Source organism: Pituophis catenifer, unplaced genomic scaffold (genome assembly GCF_029215685.1).
Source record: "Pituophis catenifer annectens isolate HBS135680 unplaced genomic scaffold, rPitCat1.0.hap2 SCAF_9, whole genome shotgun sequence".
Lineage (NCBI taxonomy): Eukaryota > Metazoa > Chordata > Lepidosauria > Squamata > Colubridae > Pituophis > Pituophis catenifer.
Window position 1 is genome coordinate 1,726,472 of NW_027256889.1, and position 23,919 is coordinate 1,750,390.

Below are 23,919 nucleotides of genomic sequence, written 5' to 3' on the forward strand. Positions count from 1 at the left end.
CGGTTCCCGTCCCAGCACAGTTTCATCACACACACCCTTCCCACGCTCTCCTTCCCCAGCTGCCGAGTGATGATGGGGTGAGGGAGGTGGCCGGCTGAGCGGCTTACCTGCCTGTACAGGTTGCGAGGTGTTCAGCCGCCCCTGCCCCAAACCTCTTCCCCGCGTTCTCACAAGCTCAGAGCCCGGGGCAAAGCGAGGCAGGCCGCAGCCTGTCTTCTCCCCCTCTGTGACGGTTGGCTGGCACCAGCCACGGTGGTGAAGGAAGTGGGCAAAGAGGGAGCAGAACAGGTGAGGGGAGGAACAGGTGAGCCGAAGAGCCTCCGGAGGTTTCGCCTGCCGGGAAGAACGACAGGGATCCTTCTGCCAGCCTCAAATCTCTTCAGAACTCTTCAGGTCCCGAGATGCCAGGGTGCCCTCAAGGAGGCCATAAAATGCAGCTGCCAAGCAGGCAGAGCCAGAAACGGCCTGGGCTGATGTTCGAGCTGCCAGCCGCGCCTTGCTGTCCCGCTCTCGGTGAAGATAACCATACAGGTTGTCCTCGACTTACGACCACAATTGAGCCCAAAATTTCCGTTGCTAAGCAAGACATTTGATAAGTGAATCAGGCTTCCCCCCTGATTTTGCTGGTTGCAAAAGGGGGAATCACATGGCCCCGGGGACCCTGCGACCGTCATAAATATGAGTCGGTTGCCAAGCCTCTGAATTTTGATCACGTGACTGTTGGGGATGCCGCATTGGTCGTAAGTGTGAAAAACGGTCGTAAGTCACCTCTTTCCGTGCCTTTGTAATTTTGAGCGGGCACTAAACGAAGTGTTGTAAGTCGAGGATTACCTGTACCTCTGATGCCAAAACAAACCATGTTAGGATTTAGGATTGCTGGCTGGGGGATTCTGGGAGTTGATGTCCACCCATCTTAAAACAGCCACGCTTGAGAGACGTTGGTCTCCCTACATTATGGAAACTTCAAACAATGCATTAATCCATTACCCAGGTCAAAATTGGGGTGTCAACACAGCTCTTTGGCGATGCCTCATGCAACACGCACACCCCAAAATTTGCAGCGGTGCGCAAAATGGCGGCCGTAAAATATTCCCTCACAATCCTTTCGCCGCACCCCAAACACGGGACATTTGAATCAAAACACAACCGGCAAAAAGAACCAGTGAATATTACAGTATATTACAGTGCAAGTTACATTCCGTCTGCCCGAGAGGTTTCCTTCCGCAAAAAACTGGGGGCTATCTCCCCCACACCCCTCCCAGGCACCCTCTCGCTGGACTGGACTACAGCGCCCCATGATCCCCAGCTGCTCCAAATCACAGCCCCAAGGTTGCCGCCTGGGATGGGGGTAGGAAGCCACCGGATCTTAAGTGGGGATTGTCCAGGGTTATGGGGGCGCCCTCCCCACCTTGTTATCCCATTTGGGGAGGGGGGATATTGCTTGCCAGATGTTGTAGCCCATCAATGGTCAGATGTGTGCCCATTCAAATTATTTCCAAAGACGAGACGGTTATTTGTTCTAGCTTCTTTGGGGATGTCCTGTCGTCTGAGCAGCTGTTGGGGAGCCCAGTGACCCTCCCTCACTGCAGAAAGCCCGGCAGCTAGACCAGTGGTACATCTGCCTGGGAACATAGGAAGCCTTGCAGGTGAGTCCTGTCCGTTCTTGGAGCATGGCTGCTTTCGGAGAGGACCATAAAGAAGACGGGGATCAGGTACCCTTGTCCGTAAGAGAAGCGTCACCGTTGCCCACCACTCCTCCGCCATCCCCTTCTTGTCAGAGAGGCGGCCTCGCTAAAACCAGGCCGACGTTCAACTGGTTGATTTTGGCCCTCTCCTGGTTGGAGATGTCCACCTTGGAGAGCCCGGGAGAAGGAGGCACCCCAGCGGGCAGCCCTGCCATCTTGGCCGTGCCTTCAGCCACACCCGGCCCTCGCTCGGCCTCCCCGTGGGTGATGTTGCGGATGAGATGGACGGCGTCCGGCCGCAGGCTGTTGTTGGCGGGAGGCTCCGTTCGACCGGGGACTCTCGGCGGAAAGCGGTGTTGAAGGCAAAGCAGCAGGAGCAGCACCAAAATGGGGACCCCTCCGGCGAGGAGGAGAACCGGCAGAAGGACGGCAGTCAGGAGGCCAACGTTGTTCTCTCCTAAAGGAAACCATATTTGAAAAACTGAATAAGAGAGCTGGAAGGGACCTCGGAGGTCTTCTAGTCCAACCCTGCTCAAGCAGGAAACCCTACACCATTTCAGACTAATGGTTATCCAACATCTTAAAAACTTCCAGTGTTGGAGCATTCACAACTTTTGGTGGCAAGCAGTTCCACTGGTTAATTGTTCTCACTGTCAGGAAATTTCTCCTTAGTTCTAAGTTGCTTCTCTCCTTGATGAGTTTCCACCCATTGCTTCTTGTCCTGCCTTCAGGTGCTTTGGAGAATAGTTTGACTCCCTCTTCTTTGGGGCAGCCCCTGAGATATTGGAAGACTGCTATCATGTCTCCCCATGTCCTTCTTTTCATTAAAATAAATTTTCATCTCTTTTTACCCAATTCTATCCTGACTCTGGGCAACCTATCCCACCCAGCTACTAAAAAGAGACCCTACCAAAAAAACAATTATGACTGGAAAAGCAGCCGCCATCGTCAAACCCAGCATCTCGAAAGGGGTACAAGCAAACCTCTAATCTAAGATTAGGGAGAAGAGCCGGATTTTAAGGGTTTGCCGAAATAAATTTGGGGGGGGGGTGCGTCATACCAATTGGCACTAGATTAGAGATGTCTTCTATTGGAGAATTGCTCAGCCTTGGCCCTTGGGAGATAGGTGGACTTCAAGTCCCAGAATTCCCCTCTGCTGGCTGGGGGTTTCTGGGAATTGAAGTCCTCCCATCTCCCTTCCAGTAGTTGAGAAACTTAAAAAGATCTTAAATGTCTTGTAAGATCAGCATTAATGCCCAGACCTGTCAAAGCTGTAACCTTCAACCACCTGCGAAGTGCTTTCACCCCTCCCCCAGGACCCACCTTTGCACCCCTCACCCAAGCAGGGGTCTTGCAGGGTCTGACACATGGCACCTTCAGGGCACAGGCAGGTATAGCTTCCTCTTCCATCTTGGCAGATGGCACCTTTGGGGCAAGGATTCGGAGAGCACCGGTTGGCAGAGACCTGCAGGAGAAAGTCGAAGGGGAGGGGTGGCAGGGAGAAAGAGTGGGGGGATAGTCAGAGATTATCTGTGAAAAATTGGGAGGGGAGGGGTGTGCATTGTTTTACTCTTCCCGCCCTCTCCACTCCAAATGTCTGTGCATTATGGGGCATGGGGAAGGCCCACTGGTCTCCATGGGGAGACGTCATTCAGCACGGAAACTCACGAGCCAGTTTGGTCTAAGACTTTAAGTGGAGAAGGCACCAGGCTAGAAACCAGGAGACGGTGAGTTCTAGTTCTGCCGTAGGCATGAAAGCCAGCTGGGTGACTTTGGCCCAATCACTGGGAGACAGTGAGTTCTAATCCTGCCTTAGGCACAAAAGCTGGCTGAGTGAGTTTCGGCCAATCACCAGGAGATTGGGAGTTCTAGTCTGGCCTTAAGAATGAAAGCCAATTGGGTGACTTTGAGTCAATCGCCAGGAGATGGTGAATTCTAGTCCTGCCTTAGGAATGAAAGCTGGCTGGTAACTTTGGGCCCATCACTAGGAGACAGTGAGTTCTAGTCTCACCTTTGGCATGAAAGTCGACTGGATGTCTTTGGGCCAATCACCAGGAGACTGGGAGTTCTAGTCCTACCCTCAGCACGAAAGCGAACTGGGTAACTTTGGGCTAATCTCTCCCTCTCAGCCCAACCCAGGGTTGTTGTTGTGGGGGAAATAGAAGGATTATTAAGGACGATACGTTCTCCACTTAAGTTATTTGTAAGAATAATGCAAGCAGCATACAAATAAATAAATAAAGCGTGGCTGTACAATCCTTGGGGTTTCGTGGAGTTTCCACCCTGCAGAAATCCTAGCCTTGGCGTACCTCGCACCACTTGCCGCTAAAGCCCAGAGGGCACCTGCAAAAGAAAGTCTGGTTTTCCGCCTGCTGGCACTGCCCGCCATGCAGGCAGGGGGCCTCTCGGCAGGACCTCTGTTCAGTCTCGCACTCGGCACCCGTGTACCCCGGTTGGCACGAGCAGGCCTGCCTGTCAGCCTCCATCTGTGGGAGAAGGGGCGAAAAGAGGGGGGGGCAGAGGTCAGGACAACAAGCAGAGCGGGATACAGGCAGTCCTCGCCTTACGGCCACAATTGAGCCCCAAGTTTCGGTTGCTAAGTGAGAAATTTGTTGAGCGCGTTTTGCGCCCATTTTACGAGAGGGAAAAGCGAGGTCTAAAACGATCCTCGTCTTTCATTATCCTAAGATGGCAGATTTTTACACACACACACACACACACACACACATACCTGACACGTGCCTCCGTTTTGGCATCTCTTTTGGCACAAATTCATTCCTGTGCAGAAAGTGGATTAAAAAAAAAAAAGATTATTGATTAAAAGAAACTTGAAAGCTGCAATTAAAGAACCAGTTATTAGACTGGTTTGGCCCTGCATTTGCCTTGAGGATTTCTAGGTTTCTTTTGGGACTTGAGGTTGTGAAAGCAGCACCCCTTTCCTCCAATCTTTACCTGCTACAACAACCTTAGAAGGTAGGTTGGCCTAAGGAAGTGTTTCTCAACCTTGGAAGCTTGAAGATGGGTGGACTTCAACTCCCAGAATCCCCCAGCCAGCGCTGCTGGCTGGGGGATTCTGGGAGTTGAAGTCCACCCATCTTCAAGCTTCCAAGGTTGAGAAACATTGGCCTAAGGGCAAATTTGACATCGGGTCTCTCCAATTTTCATCCATTTTATTTAAAAACCTTGATTCCCAAACCTGGCAACTTTAAGATGGGTGAACTTCAATTCCACTTCAAGCCTTGCCGACTGGGGAATTCCGAGAGTTGAATTCCATCTATCTTAAAGCTCATTAGCTGGGGAATTCTGGGAATTGAAGTTCACACCTCTTAAAGCATTCTGGCTGGAGATTTCTGGGAGTGGAAGTCCACCCATCTTAAAACATGCCAGGAAATTCTGGGAGTTGAAGTTCACACATCTTCACGTTGTCAAAGTTAAAGAAACTTTGCTTAAAAATATTAGAGGACAGGGAACCTACGGCGAACTACAGCTCCTAGCTACCCCAGACACCACAGCTGGCCGTGAAGGGTGCTGGGAAATGTAGTTCTGGTCCAGTTTTTCCGAATGACACAAAGAACTCAGTGTCCATCTGTGTCCATTCGTTTCCCCTTCCTGCAATTCCGGAATTAATCTCTTACTGATGCTGCAGATTGCACCCGTCCAGCCTGGCAAACAGTCGCAAAGATAGCTCCCCACGAGATTTTTACACGCCCGAGCGTGAAGACACGGCTTTCTGTGGCATTCGTTCACATCTGGAAGGAAGAACAGAAGTAGAAAGAGCTCTCTGGCGTGCCTTTAGAGCCACCCGACTTCTTCCTGCCTCCCCCCTCTTCCTCCTCCATCGGTCGTTAGCATTCACAGGTACACTGCTCCTGGATGTGGAAGCTCGCAGTTGGCAAAGCCCTGAAACCCAATGCCTGCGGTTTTTCTAAAAACATATATATATCTTCCCAGTTGCCGTAATCAGGTCTTTTTTAAAAAAAGAATAACGCAATCTCTAAAATGCATTCAAATCGGACTGCTTCACTTAACGACTGAGTGGCCGGTCCCAATTGTGGTCGCTAAAGGAGGATTATCTGCATATCAAAAACTGCTGTAGACTCTGTGTCTGTTCATTTTGTTAAGCTTTAAGGCAGGGGTTTCCAAACATGGCGACTTTAAGACGGGTGGACTTCAACTCCCAGAATTCCCCAGCCAGGTGGCTGGGGAATTCTGGGAGTTGAAGTCCACCCGTCTTAAAGTCGCCATGTTTAGAGACCCCTGCTTTAAGGTGCCAGAGATTCGATGTTGCTTTTAAGACAGCCTAGATGGGAAAGTATAAATTTGTATTTGTAAAATTGGAACCTAAAGCTGAAATCGCACTTCGTTTCCCCTCCAGTTCTCTGATCCGTCTCCGGAAAGCTACCCTACCACGTGCTGGGAACCACATACCGTCCTGGCACACCTTGCCACGCCACCCTGGTGGACAGACACACTGCGGTCCGGAAGGGGTTGGACGGCAGCTCCCACCGTTGGCACAAAGCTCCGAAGGGCAGGGCGGTCTGGAAGTAGGCAGAGGAAGGAGGGCTGGGAAAAGAGGACACCCAGAGATAGTCAAGAAGCCAGTTGTGCAAATGAGTGCATCACAAGTGAGAGAGGACCGAAGAATGCGCGGAGGCACCTCTGAGTTAGCCACAATCAGGCATTTGAGAGGAAAGAAGTCCTCCCTGGAGATCATGGCTGGTTGTGTAGCCGGAGGGGCGCTAGGATTAAGAAGGGGGCTGAAATGCCCCATTTCCCAGTTTATTCTCAAAGTGGGTGTCAGCATTCTGATGCTGCCATAAAAAGACGAGGCTTGACTTTTCACCTACTTATTTTCTCTGTAGATAATATCCCTTAGGAGATGGGATGGGAGGGGGGAACATTCCTGTGGGGTGAGGTCAGAAGCTGGGGAGACTGACTTGGAAGATGGCCAATGAGAAGATGAGAATTGGGGAATGGAAAGGGAAGGGTTTGGGGGTCAGAGGGTTAGTATCGGCTATGACGAAGTCAGGGCCAGATCTGTCGTACTCAATAAATGGAATATTTCAGCAAAGATTAATTGTTTGGGAGCGCAATTTATTTGAGATGACATCGAAACCTGACAGTGGGGTCTTTGGGGCTCTCTAAACTTGGTGGTTTTCTTGTAGACGTCTCATGACCCACCTAGGCAATCTCATCAGTGCTAAAAGAGAGTGGGGTTGTAGAAAGGAGGAAGGAAAAGAAGAGGACTGTGGGATCCTTGGTGCTCTCTGAGCTTGGTTGTTTTCTTGCAGACATTTCATGACCCAGCTAAGTAATATAATCAGTGCTAGCTAGGTGGGGGTTTTGCAGAGAAGAGGAGGAGGAGGAGGAGGAGAACTGTGGGGTTGCTCTCTGAATTGGTTGTTTTCTTGCAGACATTTCATGACCCAGCTAGGTAACATCATCAGTGCTATATAGCTTGACTCAACTAACTCATTCAAGTTTTCGATCAAGCAAGGATTGGAAGTTAGTTTCCCAGCGCTGCAAGTAGGACACTCTTCTCTAATGGAATATGCAGTTGGCCACAGAAAGAACGGATCCTACCAAGAATGCCCCTCGCTGGTCCCTTCCCTCTGTCCCCAGTCTCTGCAGAATGCCAAGGGGGTCTGGAAAGACCCCCCACCCCACCCTCAGATCCTGCATCCTTTGTCATCCCCGGCTGGCCGTCTCTGCTCACCATTCTCGCAGTTGCGCCCGTCAAATCCTCCCGGGCAGAGGCATTCATATTCATCCGGTTCCTTGTTGGCACAGGTGCCCCCGTTCTGGCACGGCCGGTGAGATCCACAATAATTCAGATCTGAGCCAGAAGGAAAAAGAGGAAAGGATTTTGGGGGGTCTGGTCCAAGGCTGCCCCGTTCCGTCTGGATCAAGCCTCCAGAATAGGCACCTCTTGGGTCACCAATCTCCCTGCCAGCTTCTGGCTGAGGTGCCACCATCGTTGTTGGCACAACCTTCTCCGAAGTTGGTGTAAAAAATGGACCACCAAAAACCTTCTTGTCAAAACTGTCCCGGCTTCCTTTATTTCCTCAAGATGATTAATTGGGAAGCAATTACAGGTAGTCCTCGACTTATGACCACAATCGAGCCCGGAATTTATGTTGTTAAGTGAGATGTTTGTTTTCCCCCATTTTACGACTTTTTTTTTTTTTGCTACATTTGTTAAGGGAATCCCTGCAGTTGCTCAGTTGGTGACACGGTTGTTAAGTGAACCTGACCGCCTCGTCGACTTTGTCTGAAGGTCGCAACAGCGGATCACGTGACCTCAGGACATGCAACCGTCATAAATAGGAACCCCTTGCCAAGCGTCTGAATTTTGATCACGTGACCACGGGGATGCTGCAATGGACGTAAGTGTGAAAAACGGTCGTAAGTCACTTTTTCTAGTGCCATTGTAACTTCGAACCGTCACTAAATGAACTGTTGTAAGTTGAGGACTACCTGTATTGGCTTCAATCGACCCTGATAGGTGTCTTGAGGGAGTCCTCGACTTATCAAACATTCATTTAGTAGCCAGTTGATGTCACAGGTGAAAAAAATGACTTACAATCGATCCTCGCACTTACAACCACTGCAGCTTTCCCAAGGTGTTCGAAATTTGGCCACTTGGCAACTGACATGTACTTATGACGACTGCAATGTCCCGGCCGGGGTCCCATGATCACCGTTTGTGACCTTCCCAGCTGACTCTGGACAAGCAAAGTCGATGCGGGAAGCCAGATTCGTTTAATGACCACATGATTCTCTTAACGATTGTAGTGATTTAACCCCTGTCGCAAGAAAGGTGGTAAAATTGGGTGCAATTCGCTTAATAACTGCCTTGCTTAGCGGCGGTTTGTGCTCATAAATCAAGGAGTATCTAAATCAGGGGGTCTCCAACCTTGGCAACGTTAAGGCTTTTGGACTTCAACTCCCAAAATTCCTCAGCCAGCAAAACTGAATTCTGGGAGTTGAAGTCCAAAAGCCTTAATGTTGCCAAGGTTGGAGACCCCCTGATCTAAATCAAGGAGTATCTGGGTTCTTCCATTAATTATTTTAGCAAGGATAACAAACATTGATTGAAAAAAAAAAAAAAACATTCCATGCTAGCGCCCTCTAGAGGTCGGGAGGTGAACTTTCACCCTCCCCCCCCCTTGATCCAGCCTGCCAGCTGGGGGTCTCTTCTTGAAGGAGGGGAAGAGGAAGGAAAATGAGTTGGGGTCTTTGGCTCCTCCTACTTTGATGCAAGCTAAAGTAGCCATCATTGCAATAGTAAAGAAAAGGGTGGTGACACAAACCATGGCTTGAAACTGGTTTACAGGGAGTCCTTGACTTAGGACCATTTGTTTTGTGGTGGTTTGAATTTACAGTGGCACTGAAAAGAGGTGATTGATAACCAGTCCTCACACTTATGACCACTGCAGTGTCCCTGCAGTCATGTGACCACCATCTGGCACCTTCCTAGCCACTTCCAACCAGCAAGCCATGGCATGGAAGGACATCAGTCCCGGTCATGTGATATCTCACTTAATGACCGCAGCAAAAAGGTTGCCAAAATTGGGGTGCAGTCATGTGATGTCTCACTTAATAACCTCATCACGTAACAACTAATTTTTCCCGTCCCAATTGTGGCCGTAAGTCGAGGACTATCTAGAATTGGAGACCACCATATTGAACGGTTGTAAAATACAGGGAATCCTCAACTTACGACCACAATGGAGCCCCAAATTTCTGTTGCTAAGTGAGACATTTGTTAAGTGAGTTTTGTCCCATTCTATGACCTTTCTGGCCACTCTTGCTAAGTGAATCACTGCAGTTGTTAAGTCAGTCACACGGTTGTTAAGTGAATCTGGCTTCCCCACTGACTTTGCTGGGCAGGTGGTCGTGAAAGGGGATCACACGACCCAGGGACACTGCAACCGTCATAAGTACGAGTCAGTTGCCAAGCGTTTCAATTTTGATCACCTGACTGTGGGGACGCTGCAACGGTCATAAGTGTGAAAAACATTCCTAAGTCCCATTTTTCAATGCTGTCGTAACTTTGAACAGTTCACTAAATGAACTTTTGTAAGACGAGGACTATCTATAGAAGGAATGGCCAAGGATGTTTGCCTGTTAGGGGAGGGTCTCCGCTGCCCCCTTCCCATCTTAACACAAGGATCCACTGAGCAGGGCCGAGCGGGGGGGGGGGGGGCTCACCCTTGTCGCAGAGAAGGCCACCCCAGTTGGTCTCGCAGTCGCACTTCCACGGCACGGTGCAGCTCCCGTGGACGCAACCGGGGAAGCGAAGGCACCGGTCGCAGTGGTGCCCCGTCCAGCCGTAATGGCAGCTGAGAAGGGAAGGATGGTTACTGTGCAGCGAATGGCCTTGAAATTGAGGAGGGGGAGTGGCTAGGTCAGACCTGCCCCAATCTGATCCTTTAGGACAGAGTCCCCAACCCCTGGACCAGGCACCAGCACCGGGGCCGTGGCATCCCCGAAACCGGCCTGCGCAAACAAGCGAAGCCCCATCCGTGGGCTGCAGGCAGCACACGAAACCACGTTCCCCTCCAGTCCTCGGAACGATCTCTCTCCCGCTGGGGAATTCTGGGAGTTGAAGTCTTAAAGTTGCCAAGGTTGGAGAGCCTTGATGAGGTAGAGGGCATAAAGGAATGTCCTTGAAGGACAAAGAAGAAGAGTTGCTACCAAGACAATGGCCAGAGAACAGGGCCTTGAGTCCCAGCCGAGAAAGTAATGTGAGAAAACGTTTCCGACAAGCCCATTCAGATGGCAAGATTCAGCTGCTAATGTGAGCTTACAAGAAAGATGGACTTGGTCCCCATGATGGTGCTTCTTGTCTGGATAACCTCAAAGGGTTCAACCCACATCTCGCAACATCATGGTCGCCCCTTGCATCCCTTTTCCACTTGAGGGAAGCGCATGTTTTTCTCGCCAGGAGTACGACAGACTAAACCAGCAGAAGACCAGGATTTGAGGACATGCTGGACCAGTTTCATCGTTGCTGGCTAAGGGGAGGGTTTGAGGGGAGGCCGAAGGGTCAGAACCACCTCCCACCTGCTTGCTTCTCACCTGCACTCCCCAGGTTCCTCGCAAAACCCGTGCGTTTTGTGACACCCCTGACGACAAACAGCTGCAAGAGAACACAAGTTGCAACGTCAGACGAGGCTCCAGACTGAGTCTTGAAAGCTGCTGAAAGGACATGGCTGCCCCCTTCTTTGTGGGCGCACCAGAATAATCATTCGGGTATGGTGGTTAGGGACCTGGCCTACCTCAAAGGGCTGGCAAGGAGGGAGCGAAGGGGAGGAGATTCAGCCGACGGATTTGCACCAGTGACGAATGTCCTTGTTTTGGTGTTCGAGGGAAGGACTGAAAGGATGCAGAGAGGAGGCCACCCAACCTGGAGACCCCACAGGACCATCGACATAGGGACATCCCCCCAGATAGGTGTCAAAAAAAGTCAAGATGGCAGCTGGGAACATGAGACCAAGTCCCTGCCCCTTTTTAATGCAAAGGTGACACACAAGAAATACAGGTGGGGTTTGGGGATGCAGCTACGCCCATCATTTTGATCTGTTGGTCTGTCCTGTCCCCTCCTGCCTCCCTGCAAAATGTCCACAAATATTTTTTTTGCTTGCGTCCGTCTTGGCTTTTTTGACACCCCCCCCCAAGACACCTTCTGGAGGGTGGTGGGAATTGGGGCAGGACAACCACAGCAATGGGGCAGCCTGCCCTTTTGTAGAGTCTTTTTTCTCGCCCTGCCCTGCCCTGCCCCACGCCAGCCCGCCAGCCCCGGACATACCCCGCTGGCACTTGTTTCCCGTCCAGCCGTCGAGACAGACCTTGTTCCCGGCCGCGTCGCAGCTGTGGTGCCCGAAGAAGTCGTCACGGGGCCTGCAGAGCAGGTTGCACGAGGGCCCGTAGTAGTGCTCGTGGCAGCGCACTCGCAGCCGGCACTCCAGCAGGGCGCTGCGCCCATGATGCCTTAAATGCTGCCAGCCTTCGCCTGGGTTCACCATGCCCGAACGGGTCACCCGCTCGATCAGCTGCCCTGAGCCTGCCAAGGAAGGGGAGGAAGACGAAGGTGGAGGGTCCTGTTCTCAATCACCACCCCACATCTGGTGGGAGGCACAAAACCCAAAGACCCAGCAGCCCCAGGAGGAAAAAGGGGGAGTCCTCTGCAAACATACAGTGTGAGGACTGCAACAGTCACCACGAGACAGAAGATTTGCAGAGCACCTCCATGAACACTGAGCAATCAGAAGACAGGATGAAAACACCTGAATTGCACAACACAGAGACCAATGACACCATAGTTTCAACTGGGAAATTGTGAGCATCCTGGACCAATTAAGTTCAAGAACGCTAAGGGATTTCCGGAAGGTCAGCATTCAGACGAGTCAGCCATCAACAGGCACACAGAGATTAACAATATTTACACGACTTTCAAAAGAGACAATTAAAAAGGAAACAACAAAAAGGCAAAAAATACCACAACCACCAAGCTCAGAGACCATCAAGAATCCCACAGTCTCCTCCTCCTCCTCCTCCTCCTCTTCCCCCCTCTGCAATCCCCCCTCCCTTCTAGCACTGATGATGTTCCCTAGTTTGGTCATGAAACATCTGCAAGAAAACCAACAAGCTCAGAGAGCACCAAGGACCCCACAGTCCTTCTCTTTCCCCTTCTTCTCCTTCTCCTCCCCCTCCTCTTCCTCTCCACAAACCCACTCCTTCTAGCACCGATTATTACCTAGTGGAGTCATGAAATATCTGCAAGAAAACAGCCGAGCTCAGAGACCACCAAGGACCTCGGAGTTACAAAACTGACATATTCAATCCAATTCAAAACGTTCATCAACGGTCCGAAATTTGGAACTTGGTTATCCTCTAGGTTGACAGCTGTGAGAATTTTATACGTGCCCAAACGGAAAGAGCCGTCCATCCATTCCCACAATGGAAGAATGGATGGGAAAAGCGATGGCGTTGGCAGGGAGGGCAGAGTTAATTGTTTAATTAAAGAGAAGGACTTATCTAGTTTTGTTTGCATTTGGAAATCGCTTCTGGACTTTACGCTCGAAAGAGAAAACAAAATTAAATTTTGATTTTAGGTTTTGGAGGACTAGATTAACTGGGCTATTATAGAAATGGCTTCTATTTACTGGAAATGGAAAGCAAAAAACTGAAGCTGGATTTGTATTTTGTGTTTTACTGCACTGAATAGAGTAAAAAAAAATCACTGCATTTTTTTTTCCTGTTTCTTCTTATCCTGCACCCCTTCCCTTTTTCCCGTTTTCATTTTCACCTGTATTTTATGTCACAATAAATTCTACTACAATAAACTCTACATTATCAATAGTCCCAAGCATTTTGTTCATCCTTGAGTGCCCCGGGGCAGAGCTGGAAAGGAGCACAAGTTACTAGTCCACAACGAGGCTGGCACACCGCCTGCCACTGCAACAGGGGTGAAAATCTAAACTCATTTACCCGCCCACCCCATACCCCTGCAGCTGCCACTGTCCCTGCCCCTGGAAACCTATAAACGAGGCCTCTCTTCCTGCTTATTCCTGGCAACTGCTACTTTAAAGGTAGACTGCCATTCTCCATGGAAGTTCCAGTTTTTACAGACCAGAGGTGAGTGACTGGTTCAGGGCTCAGTGATCAGGAATGTAGCTGAAAGGAGAAGTAAAAGCCCAGAGCTACAACATTATTTTCTTTCAAACTTTCCTACGCAGCTAACAACTAGTTTAGCTACTTCCCAATGAAAAAAAACTAAATATGGCATGGCGAATGGCTATCTGAATGGCTGCGGGCACGAATGCTGAAACCTGCTTTGCTCTTTCGCCTCGATCTCGGTACCCAGAGGAGGCACATGCTGGTTCAAGAAGTGGAACACAAAATCCAGGTGTGTCTGAACATCCCACCCCTTCCTACTTTGCACCCACCACCTGTATCCAGAAAAAGGACTCCTTACCTGAGCTGGTGACATCACTGGCATTGGCAGCATCCCAGGCCTCCAGAACCAGCGAGTACGAGCGCTAGAAGGGACAAGGCAGAAGTTCACCAACGAGTTCCTGGTCTGAACATCTGGAAACCTATGTGGCACCCCCCCTCTCCGACCCCCAACTCTCCCAGTTCTATGCTCATTTCTATGAATAAACCGACTGAATGAGAACAAAATTTCTACCATATCAAAGCCAGACCTCCACTCAGCTGAACTGGATGCAGAAAAATTAATTAAATAATAATAATAATAATAATAATAATAATAATAATAATAATAATAATAAATTAGAATGATTGTGGCAAAGATAAGCAAAAATAGTGATAAATGCCTCGGGTTTAATCCCACAACATCTGGAGCACCAACTAAAGGCAGATCAGTCAGCTTCTTAGCTGGATCTGTTAAGGTTCCTCAAAGCACCCCAAAACCTTGGCAACGTTGAGTTGGGTGGACTTCAAGTCCCAGAATTCCCCCGCCAGCCAGGGAATTCTGGGAGTTGGAAGTCCACAGGTCTTAAAAGTTACCAAGGTTGAAAAACACTGCCAGAGACCCTCATCCACAGCCAAAGGGAGGGAAGGAGGATTACGAGGTACGACGAGGTCAGCCTCTATGCCATCCTTTAGGTGACCTACAACTACAAGGACCAGGTCTGCCAAAGGCTAAACTGGATAAGGATGGGGGATACTGAGCATCAAAATTGGAGGCCACCAAAAGGAAGAAAAATAGGCTACGCCTGAAGTCTCGCCAGGAAGGAGCGACTTAAGAGAGGGAGGCTACGCCTGCAGCCTCACAAGGAAAGGCCACATTGTCCCTTTTCCAGGAAGACGAATGATTCATTTCACACAACCGGCAGCTCTGGGGGTATCTTCTGAACTCTCCCAACCCTGCGTCTCTGCTTGTTTGCTGCTCTGACTAAACCAGTTTGCTCCATTGCCCCCCTCCAGGTTTTGTGCAACTCTCCGAACCGCAAGCTAACCACGATGGTCATATTGGCTTAATCCACTGAGCCAATCAAACTTTTCTTAGCACGTAGCAGGTGCTGCTCCGTTTTCCTATTGGTTGAGCAAGGAATTTCCCACAATGCCCCAGCGCTGTGCTTCGTCAGGGCATTGTGGGACATGTAATGGGTGGGCAGCCATCTTGTGCCACTCATAACCTTACAAAGGTCCAGTTCAGAAGGCAGCTTGAGATGTCAACCTGCAGCTGGCTTATCTCCAGATATCTTTTCTTTATTCATTAAATTTATTTATTAAATTTATATGCCAACTATCTCATTCTCCCACTGTGTGTGGGTGTATGACAGAGGAAGGTGCATTCACCCAAAGAGCTCGAGGGTCTCGCTGAACAGCTGCTCCCCTCGGCTGACATTCCCTTGGGGAGAGGGGAAGGCATTTCAGAACAGCCCCAAAGGTCAGAGGTCAGCCAGGCTCAATGACCTTTCCCAGGACCTGCGGCCAGAGACCAAGTTGCTGTGGTTCGGTTTTCAAGGCAGAAATTCCAGAACTGGTTTGTAAGACCTCTCCAACCCCCAAGTGATCCTTCACATGTGAATTAGTAGGTTTAACACAGATAAATTGTTTAAAAAAAAAATCAGATTTTTTTTTATATAAAAAAAGATGTTTTGTCTTCTACTGACATCCTTAAATGGGCAGAAACTCAAATCAGAATAGAGCTGGAATAGCAAGCAATAGCACTCAGATTTATATAGCGCTTCACGGTGCTTTTGCAGCCCTCTCTAAGCGGTTTACAGAGTCCGTCTATTGCCCCCAACAATCTGGAACTCTGGGAGTTGAAGTCCACAAGTCTTAAAGTTGCCAAGGTTGGAGACCCCTGATCTAGAGATGGAAGCAGAACAGAGACGAGGTTTAAATTTGGTTTTTTGGCAGAGGGAGACCCAGTTACTCTGGCAGAGAAGCTGGTGTGTGTGTGTGGGGGGGGAACGGACCTGGGGTGCATTGTGTCATCTTTTCCCCCTGGACAAACCAGAACAGATTTGAGTCTTGCTTGAGTGACAAATCGGACGAGGCTGTCCATGCACAAAGCAGCTGCAAAATTAATTGCAGGACCTTCTCCGTTGTCCCAAAGGTGCTTTGTTTCAGAAGGCAACTGGACTTTCTTGGGTTTTCTTTTGAAGAGGTTTCGCTTCTCCTCCAAGAAGCTTCTTCCACTCTGACTGGATGGTGGGGAATGGAAGGATTTATATTCCGTGCAGGCAGCTGGTCCTTTGCATCCTTTTTAGTGGGTGGTTGAGGCCACTTGGAGGTTTGTCTGTGACCTCAGGGTCACCTGAGTGGTGCAAATGGTTCCTGAGGTCTGCATTTTTTTCCTCTGGAAATTTATTCCTATTCCCACACCGTTCAAAGGATGTTCATCCCAAGTTGTATAGCTGTAGCAAATGACCTGCTGTCTGCACGGAATATAAATCCTTCCATTCCCCACCATCCAGTCAGAGTGGAAGTAGCTTCTTGGAGGAGAAGGGAAATGTCTTCAAAAGAAAAAAACAACAAGGAAGTCGAGTTGCCTCTTGAAAAAGCACCTTTGGGACAAACGTGACCTAGATGTCTGAGAATCTCTACAGATTTTCTCCGTTGCTTTTTCCAATCTGCAAGTTCCGGTTGAACGTTTTTCAACCTGGGTAATTTTGGGCTTTCTGGGGATGCAGCTTTACAGGTAATTCTCGATGTACGGCCACAATTGGAACCAGAATTTCCACTGCTAAGGAAGCCGGTTGTTAAGTGAGTCACCCATTCTTCCAGATTTCGCAGAGGTGCCTCTAACAGGCAGATGCCTCGACTTGAAGCCATTCGTTTAGCAACCGAAGTGATGACGGCGCTGGAAAAAGTGACTTAGGCGCCCGGTCCTCACCCTGACAAGCGCTGCAGCAGAATTGCCATGCTCACGAGATCAGAATTCGGATGCTTGACGGCAAGCAGTCCAAACAGGGGCAATAGTATGTCTTCTTCCAGAATCCACAGAGCTCTGAGACGCAATGAGCAATGCTGTGAAACCAGGGGTGAAATGTAAAATTTGTTACTACCGGTTCTGTGGGCGTGGTTTGGTGGATGGGGGGGTTGTAATGTGACTGGGTGGGCGTGGCCAACTTTTTTTTTTTTTTTACTTTTAAAACCATTTTTTCTACAACCTCTTTGGACGAAGAGGTTGTAAAAAAGAATGCTTTTAAAAGCCTCTGATGATCCCGGCTGAGTTACCTGATCGTCAGAGGCTTTTTATTCTTTTAAAAACATTTTTTCTATAACCTCTTTGGCCGAAGAGGTTGTAGAAAAAAGAATGCTTTTAAAAGCCTCTGATGATCCCAGCTGAGTTATCTGATCGTCAGAGGCTTTTTTTTTTCTTTTAAAAACATTTTTTCTATAACCTCTTTGGCCGAAGAGGTTGTAGAAAAAATGCTTTTAAAAGCCTCTGATGATCCCAGCTGAGCCACGCGATCATACCATCGTAACTGTGGTCGTATGTCGAGGACTACCTGTAATCTCGGCAGCCCTGGCTGTGGCCAGACCTAGAGCTGTAAGAACCTTATATTTAATGCTTCTGCTATCCCCCAACAAAGATAAAAATAAGGCTCTTACCGGCCAGGCAAAGTCGAAAGGGATGACCATTGTCCCGTCACGGTCCGAGGGCTTCTGGAGGGGAGCTGAGATGACGTTGCCCCCCAAAACAGGTGTGCTGGCGGCCCCCAGCACGCAAGGCCCCCCTGGCTGTGCCCGCAGCTGGTATTCCTTGAGGCAGACCCTGAAGAAGGTGTGGCAAGGCTCGGCCATGGGGCATGGCGGCTCCCGCCCTCCGCGGCAGCACCGTCCATCCGCCAGGACCCCCTTCTCGTTCTGTGCCAAGGAGACCTGCAGTTCAACCACGCCCATGGCTCCCGAGACCTGGAAGGGGCAGAGCAGAGACGGCAATGAGCTGGTGAGTAGCATGAGCACGAGAGGTGAAGGAGGACCAGAGGAGAATCTCCATCTCCAACCTGGTGCCCACCTCTCCACACCGTCACAGCTCCAGTGTGATCACCATCAAGAAGTTATACCTTCTCTTTAGGAAAGAGGCATAGCTCAGTTCCTCCTCATCACTATGGTTGGGAATGTGTTTTATTTATTACATTTATTTATTTATTAAATTTGTTGATTGATTGAATTCATTTATTAATGTCTTAAAATTTATGTATTGAATGAATTCATTTATTAAATTTACTTATTGAAATTTACCTATTAAGATTTATTGAATTTATCTATTAAAATTTATTTTAAAAATTATTGAAATTTGTTAAACTTATTTATTAAAATGTATTTATTTATTGTAAATTTATTCATTAAATGTATAGGCTGCTTATCTCATGATCAAGTGGCTTACAACATCGTCAATAGGAGGGTAAACCAATTAGAAGGTTAAAAGTAATAAAACAATTAGGCAGACAAATTAGAATAATGTCAGCTGAAGTCTTCCAGTGGCTTCTTGCCCAGAGTTTATTTATAAGATGATTGATTGATTACTAAGATTTTTATGCTGATCCATTCCAAAGTGACTCAGAACCGCATGGGAGGAAAAAGAATGCTTAAAAATAAAGACAATAAAAAGCAAAAAAAAAGAAACAGATGAAGGAAGGAGATGGGAATGGGAGGGAGGGAGGGAGGGAGGGAAGGAAGGAAGGAAAAGACAGAAAGACAGGTAGACAGAAAGAAAAGAAAGAGGAAAAAAGAGGGAGGGAGGGAGGAAGTAGAAGGGAGAGGGAAGGAGAAGGGCTTGAGGAAAAGGTGAAACAAAGAAAATGGAAAACAGAAAGAGAAAGGGAAGAAGAGAGAGGAAAAGAGACAGAAGGGAGTTAAGGAGAAAAGGAAGAAAAAACACAAAGAAAATGCTGGCTGGGGAATTCTGGGAGTTGAAGTCCACAAGTCTTAAAGTGGCCTAGGTTGGAGACCCCTACTTTAAGCCCAGCTTGTGAAGCTCTCAAGGAGTTTGAATATTAGGGTCCCGGGCATCCTTATCTTCTGAGAGGGGTGGCTCTTCCCTCCCCCCCCATGTTTGGAAAGACAGCTGTTCCTGGGGTGGGGCACATCAGCTGCCAAAGGGCCAACCTCCCCCCCCCCACCGTGTGCTTGCTTGGGCTGAGAAACTAAGCGAGGGCCACACCTTCCTTTCCCCCCAGGGAGAAAGATGGGAGGTCATTGAGTTTCAGTACAGCTGTAAAACTCCTGCTTTTTTTTTGGAGGTGGGGAGGAAACTGGGCCTCTAGGGGCCCCTGTTTAGGGGGGGTCTAAGGAGTCCAAGGTCCGAGGCCCCTGGTAAAAAGACCCCTACACACAGCTAGAAGGCAGGAGGGGCTGCATCCCAGCCACGGCAAACTGCATGTCTGCACCAGGTCCTCTGTCTCGCAGCTGTTTAATCGTGATATCCCCAGAGGGTTAATCTTGGGGGAAAACGCAAGAGTTTGGAGGAGAAGCAATGGCTTCGTACTGAAAGAGCAGCAAGATCTTAATAAATAAAATAAAATAAAAATCTTTCCGGAGCCAGAGCATGCAAACTCGGAGAATTTCAAGGCTGCCCACCGTGGAAACCACGAGCTACTCAGTGGCTGCAGATAGATAGATAGATAGATAGATAGATAGATAGATAGATAGATAGAGATGAGAAAAAGAGTGATAGATAGATAGATAGAAAGAAACAAATGAGAAAAAGAGAGTGATAGATAGATAAATAGATAGAGAAAGAAAGAAAGAAAGAAAGAAAGAAAGAAAGAAAGAAAGAAAGAAAGAAAGAAAGAAAGAAAGAAAGAAAGAAAGAAAGGAAGGAAGGAAGGAAAGTTTCTTTAGGGTCACTTTGAATGTACATTAATCGGCATACATTTAAATGAAATTTCCTTGCATGCAGCTCTCAAAGGGTCTCCACCTTCAATATACACTACCTAAACATGACAAAATAAATAAATACAAAATTATGCATACACCCGCATGTCTGATATGATACAGAGAAACACTTACATGGGGAGAAACAACGAATCTTGCAAATCCCGAATTCATCCCCAATCCTCCCCCCCCCCCAATTCCGCCGTCCCAGGGGGCAGAAGCCTTGCCTCTCACTTTCTGGCAGGGTCCAAACTCGCCCAAGTCCGGACTGGCATCCCGCAAACTGCCAACCCTCTTTCAGCCGAGCCCAGCCAAGCCAAGCCGGTTTCCAAGACGAGGGTCGTTCCGCTCCCCCAGGACTTCGGAGGAGTTCCGCGGGGAAGGGTCGGAGGGTCTCAGGGAGCCTGGCAGAGCCACCCCCCCCCCACAGTCCTTGGGGTCCCTTGAGGGGAACCCGGACTCCCCCCCTCCCCTCCCCTCCCCTCCCCTCCCTCAGGTAGATAACTTAAAGCATGAACTCCGGGGAGGAAACGAGTAGTAGTTAAAGTCGCGTGTAAAAGAGGCGAGAAACGGGCATCGGCTGCCCAGCTGGGGAAACTCTCCGGGTCTCCAAAGCGTCGCCCTCGGGCGCTCCAGCTGCGCCGCGCGTCTCCCGGCTGCAGAGAAGCGCAGCGCATTCGGGGTGCCTTGCTTTGCGCCGGCGGGCTGCGGACCATGGGGCCGAGAGTCTGCCTAGGCTTTCCCCGGACCGAGGGAGGCTCACCTGGAGCCGCGCATGGAGCAGCAGCAGCAGCAGCAGCAGGAGCAGCATCGCCGGAGCCGGCGAGGCAGCCCTCCTGGGCCGCCCGATCGCGGGGCATAAAGCGGGGAGGCGGCGGCTGCTCGACGGGACGGGCGCTGCGGCTCTGCCAGGCTGCCAGCCGAGGGAGGCGGGGCCGGTGCCCCCCCCCCCCCTTCGCCAGCCTCGCCCGCCCGCCCAACCCCGGCCGGGAGCACGTGCGGGGGCCGCCGGCCGCTCCCTGCTTGGCAGGCTCCAGGAGAAGAAGGGGCGGGAGTGGGACGACAACTCCCATCGTCCCCCTCCGGCGGGGCTGCGTCCTTCCAACCATGGCAGGGGCCGGGCTGGGTTCCTCTGGGCGCCCCAGGGAGCCTGGCAGAGTTCCCCCCCAACTCCTTGGACTCCCCCCTCCTCACCTCCCTCAGGTAGATAAATTAAAGCATGAAAGAAAACACCTGGCTACCTGCAGCTTTTCAACTACAGGTAGTCCTCGACGTACGACCACAGCGGAGGCTAACGTATCAGTCGCTAAGTGAGAAATGGGTCGGAGTGAGTTCCCCCCCCCCCCCGTTTTGCAACTTTTCTCTGCCACCGTTGTTAAGGGAGTCACTGCAGTGGTTAAATTAGTAACCTGGTTGTTAAGTGAATCCGGCTTTCCCATTGACTTGGCTTGTCAGAAAGTCCCACAACGGGATCACGGGACCCAGGGATGCTTCAGCCGTCATAAGTACGAGCCAGGTGCCAAGCGTTCTGAATTTGGATCACGTGACCACGGGAAGCCTGCAACGACGGTAAGCGTGAAAAATGGCCATAGGGGGCTTTTTCAGGGCCGTTGTAACTTTGAATGGACAATTAACAAAAGGTTGTAAGTCAACTACATGTATTTCCCCTGACTACCTACGAGGGTGGACTACATGTCCTTGGAGGGCCCCTGACAGCCTAACTTCTAAACCTGGCCAAGTCCTCAAACACTGCCCCCCCCACCTTTTAATAGCCTCCCAATTCTACAGCCTGCAGCATCCCTTTGAGGTTACTGCTTGATTTATAACCACAACTGAGGCTGGAATTTTGGTCACTAAGTAAGTCATCAGGAGATGGATCCAACCTGATTTTTACAGCCATTGTTCATCACAGATGTTAAGTGAATCGCATTGTTGTTAAGTGAATCACCACTCGTCCTTAAGCGAATCGTGCACTTGACTCTGTTTGTTGGAAGCTGGCTGGGAAGGTTGGCAATCACACATAACTGCACAACCACAAGAAGCTGCAAACATCCCATAGGCCAGCCTGATTGGACAGCGCCTGAATTGCGATCCCACGGCTAGAGGAGTGGTGCGACGGTTATAACTTCGAGGACAGGGTCACTTTTTCCAAGGTTTTCCTCGTAACCTTGAAGCATCATTAAACAAACGGTCGTAAATCAAGGACCGCCTGACTTAAAAAAATTAAAAAAAAAAAAAAGGACTCCTTTAATGTGTTCTAAACTGTCCTCCAAGCCCAGCCCATCAACTTTAAAACTTCTATTTATTTATTTTTTTTTTTGTAGCAAAAAGCAAAGTGTGATGGGGTTGAATTGTTTTTGGAGAGATTTGGAGTACATTCTCCTGAAAACGGATTTTCCAGGAAAAAAATCAGCCATCCTCTGGGTTTTTTTTTTTCTTTCCTTTCTTTTTTTCCAAACTTGGGAATCAGAAAAAAATAAAAGGAAATAAAGGAAACTCTAGATACGCTTCCAACGGGAGATATTTGGTCCTCTGGAAAGCGAGTCCTTTGTCATGTTACAAAGAGAGAGAGGAGCTCATCCCAATGGGGCCATGTCTCGGCCCCCCCTTTCCCAACCCCCCCCCCCCCCAGGACGAGCTATTCTCTGTTTGTCTTAGGCCCACCAGGCAGCTCGGCCTGCTCCACTTTCTGCAGCTCACATAAAGCCCTTTTGTTGTGTGGAGTAAAGGAGGCGGGTTGGATTCAATGGGGTTTTGCCCCTGGGAAAAGAAAAAACGAGTGTCCCCTCCTCCTGCCAAAACAAAGAGGAGGGTCTTTTCAAAGCCCCCCCCCAGCACCCTCCTGAGATGGAATTAACTCTTAGCTGGCTGGGAAAATCCCGGTAAGCCATTTCTGGATAGGGAAGAAAAACAGGCAGGGAAGGATAGATGAAAAACTCAACTTTCTTCTCCTTAAAACTCTCGGCTCCGAACGGAGGAGAAGTGCCCCATGGCGTGGGAGGGTTTTTTTTTTTTCCAAGCGAAAATTGGTGCGGTGAGGGGTGGGGGGGGGGAAAGGGTTGGCATGTCCCTGTGGAAAAAAAAACCCAGGCTGGGAAACCAGTTCCACCAGAGATGCATCTCCGAGGCAAATGATGCTCAAGTGAGATTTCTGGTCTAGGAGGAGGAGGAGACCAGAGAGAAATTCCCATCCGCACCTGCCCGAAAGGAAAAGGGGGAACCGAATGGAGCAGAGACCGACCCTGTTGGGGGCTTGGGAGCAGCCCCCTTCCCTGCCCGCTCTTTTGGCAGAGAAAGGAGTGATGTTCCTGGGGCTTGCCAATGGCACACACACACTCCCCTTCCCCGTGCCATCCCAGCGGCTCAGGAATAAACAAGATACCAGCCTGCGGCCAGATCTGAGCAAAAACATTCCGGACTCTGTCTGGGCAAGCTGATCCGTGTTTTTTCACCCCAAAGTTTAATCTAGTTTTCACTTCGATCTCAGCCTGTTTCTTCACGTTCGTTGTGGTGCACACAAACGCTTCCTTCCTCTATTGAAGCATCCTTCTGGGTTGCCCCCCTCCTCCCCAGAAAAAGATAAAAGGGGAGAAGCCCAAAATATTTGTCTGTACAGTTAAGTCCTCGACGTAGGACCAAAAGTGAGCCCGACCTTTCTGTTGTTAAGGCAGTGTTTCTCAACCTTGGAAGCTTGAAGATGGGTGGACTTCAACTCCCAGAATCCCCCAGCCAGCGGCACTCAGACAAAACGGCCATCAACGGGCACATAGAGATGGACCACATTTACACACCATTCAAAAGAGACAATCAAAAAGCTAAAAGATCACTACACTTCCTGGCCAGAAATAAAATATCCACAAGAGCAGAGATTAACACGGTGTTTCTCAACCTTGGTAGCTTGAAGATGGGTGGACTTCAACTCCCAGAATCCCCCAGCCAGCAGCGCTGTGCTGGGGAATTCTGGGAGTTGAAGTCCACCCATCTTCAAGCTACCAAGGTTGAGAAACACTGTGTTAAGGGAAGACATTTGTTAAAGGAGCTTTGCCCCATGTTAACGACCTTTCTTCACCCAGTTGTTAAGTGAATCACTGCCGGTTGATAAATTAGTAACCCGGTGGTTAAGCGAATCTGGCTTCCCAGTTGACTTCGCTTGTCAGGTCGCAAAAGGGGATCACATGGCCCTGGGACACAGCCATGGTCGTAAGTATGAGTCAGTTGCCAAGCGTCTGAATTTTGATCATGGGGATGCTAGAGATTGTAACTGAAAAACTGCCACTTTTTTCAGTGCCGTTGTAACTTTGAACAATCAGTAAATTAATGTTGTAAGTTGAGGACTTCCTCTATCTACAAGTTTTCTCTTACTTCA

General features: G+C 49.5%; 1 protein-coding gene across 1 annotated transcript; it reads right to left on the reverse strand.

Annotated features, from left to right (window-relative positions):
• Positions 1-1,192: 1,192 nt before the first annotated feature.
• On the reverse strand, positions 1,193-20,626 carry LOC139321312 (protein jagged-1b-like). Its single transcript, XM_070949982.1, has 13 exons — positions 20,072-20,626; positions 17,286-17,588; positions 13,669-13,732; positions 11,500-11,754; positions 10,770-10,830; positions 9,900-10,030; positions 7,402-7,521; positions 6,114-6,248; positions 5,321-5,434; positions 4,417-4,463; positions 3,995-4,171; positions 3,009-3,150; positions 1,193-2,142 (listed from the first exon to the last, which is right to left on the reverse strand). Exons 1-13 carry the CDS (start codon positions 20,624-20,626, stop codon positions 1,775-1,777), a joined length of 2,472 nt encoding a protein of 823 aa, XP_070806083.1. The 3' UTR covers positions 1,193-1,774.
• Between the last annotated feature and the right edge of the window lie 3,293 nt (positions 20,627-23,919).

Coding starts and splice junctions, on each gene's coding strand:
- LOC139321312 (XM_070949982.1), bottom strand. CDS start 20,626: ATGGGAGTTGTCGTCCCACTCCCGCCCCTTCTTCTCCTGGAGCCTGCC. Junction 11,755..13,668: donor CAGTGATGTCACCAGCTCAG/GTAAGGAGTCCT, acceptor CTTCCTTGGCAG/GCTCAGGGCAGCTGATCGAG. Junction 10,031..10,769: donor GAGGAACCTGGGGAGTGCAG/GTGAGAAGCAAG, acceptor TTCCCTTCTCAG/CTGCCATTACGGCTGGACGG.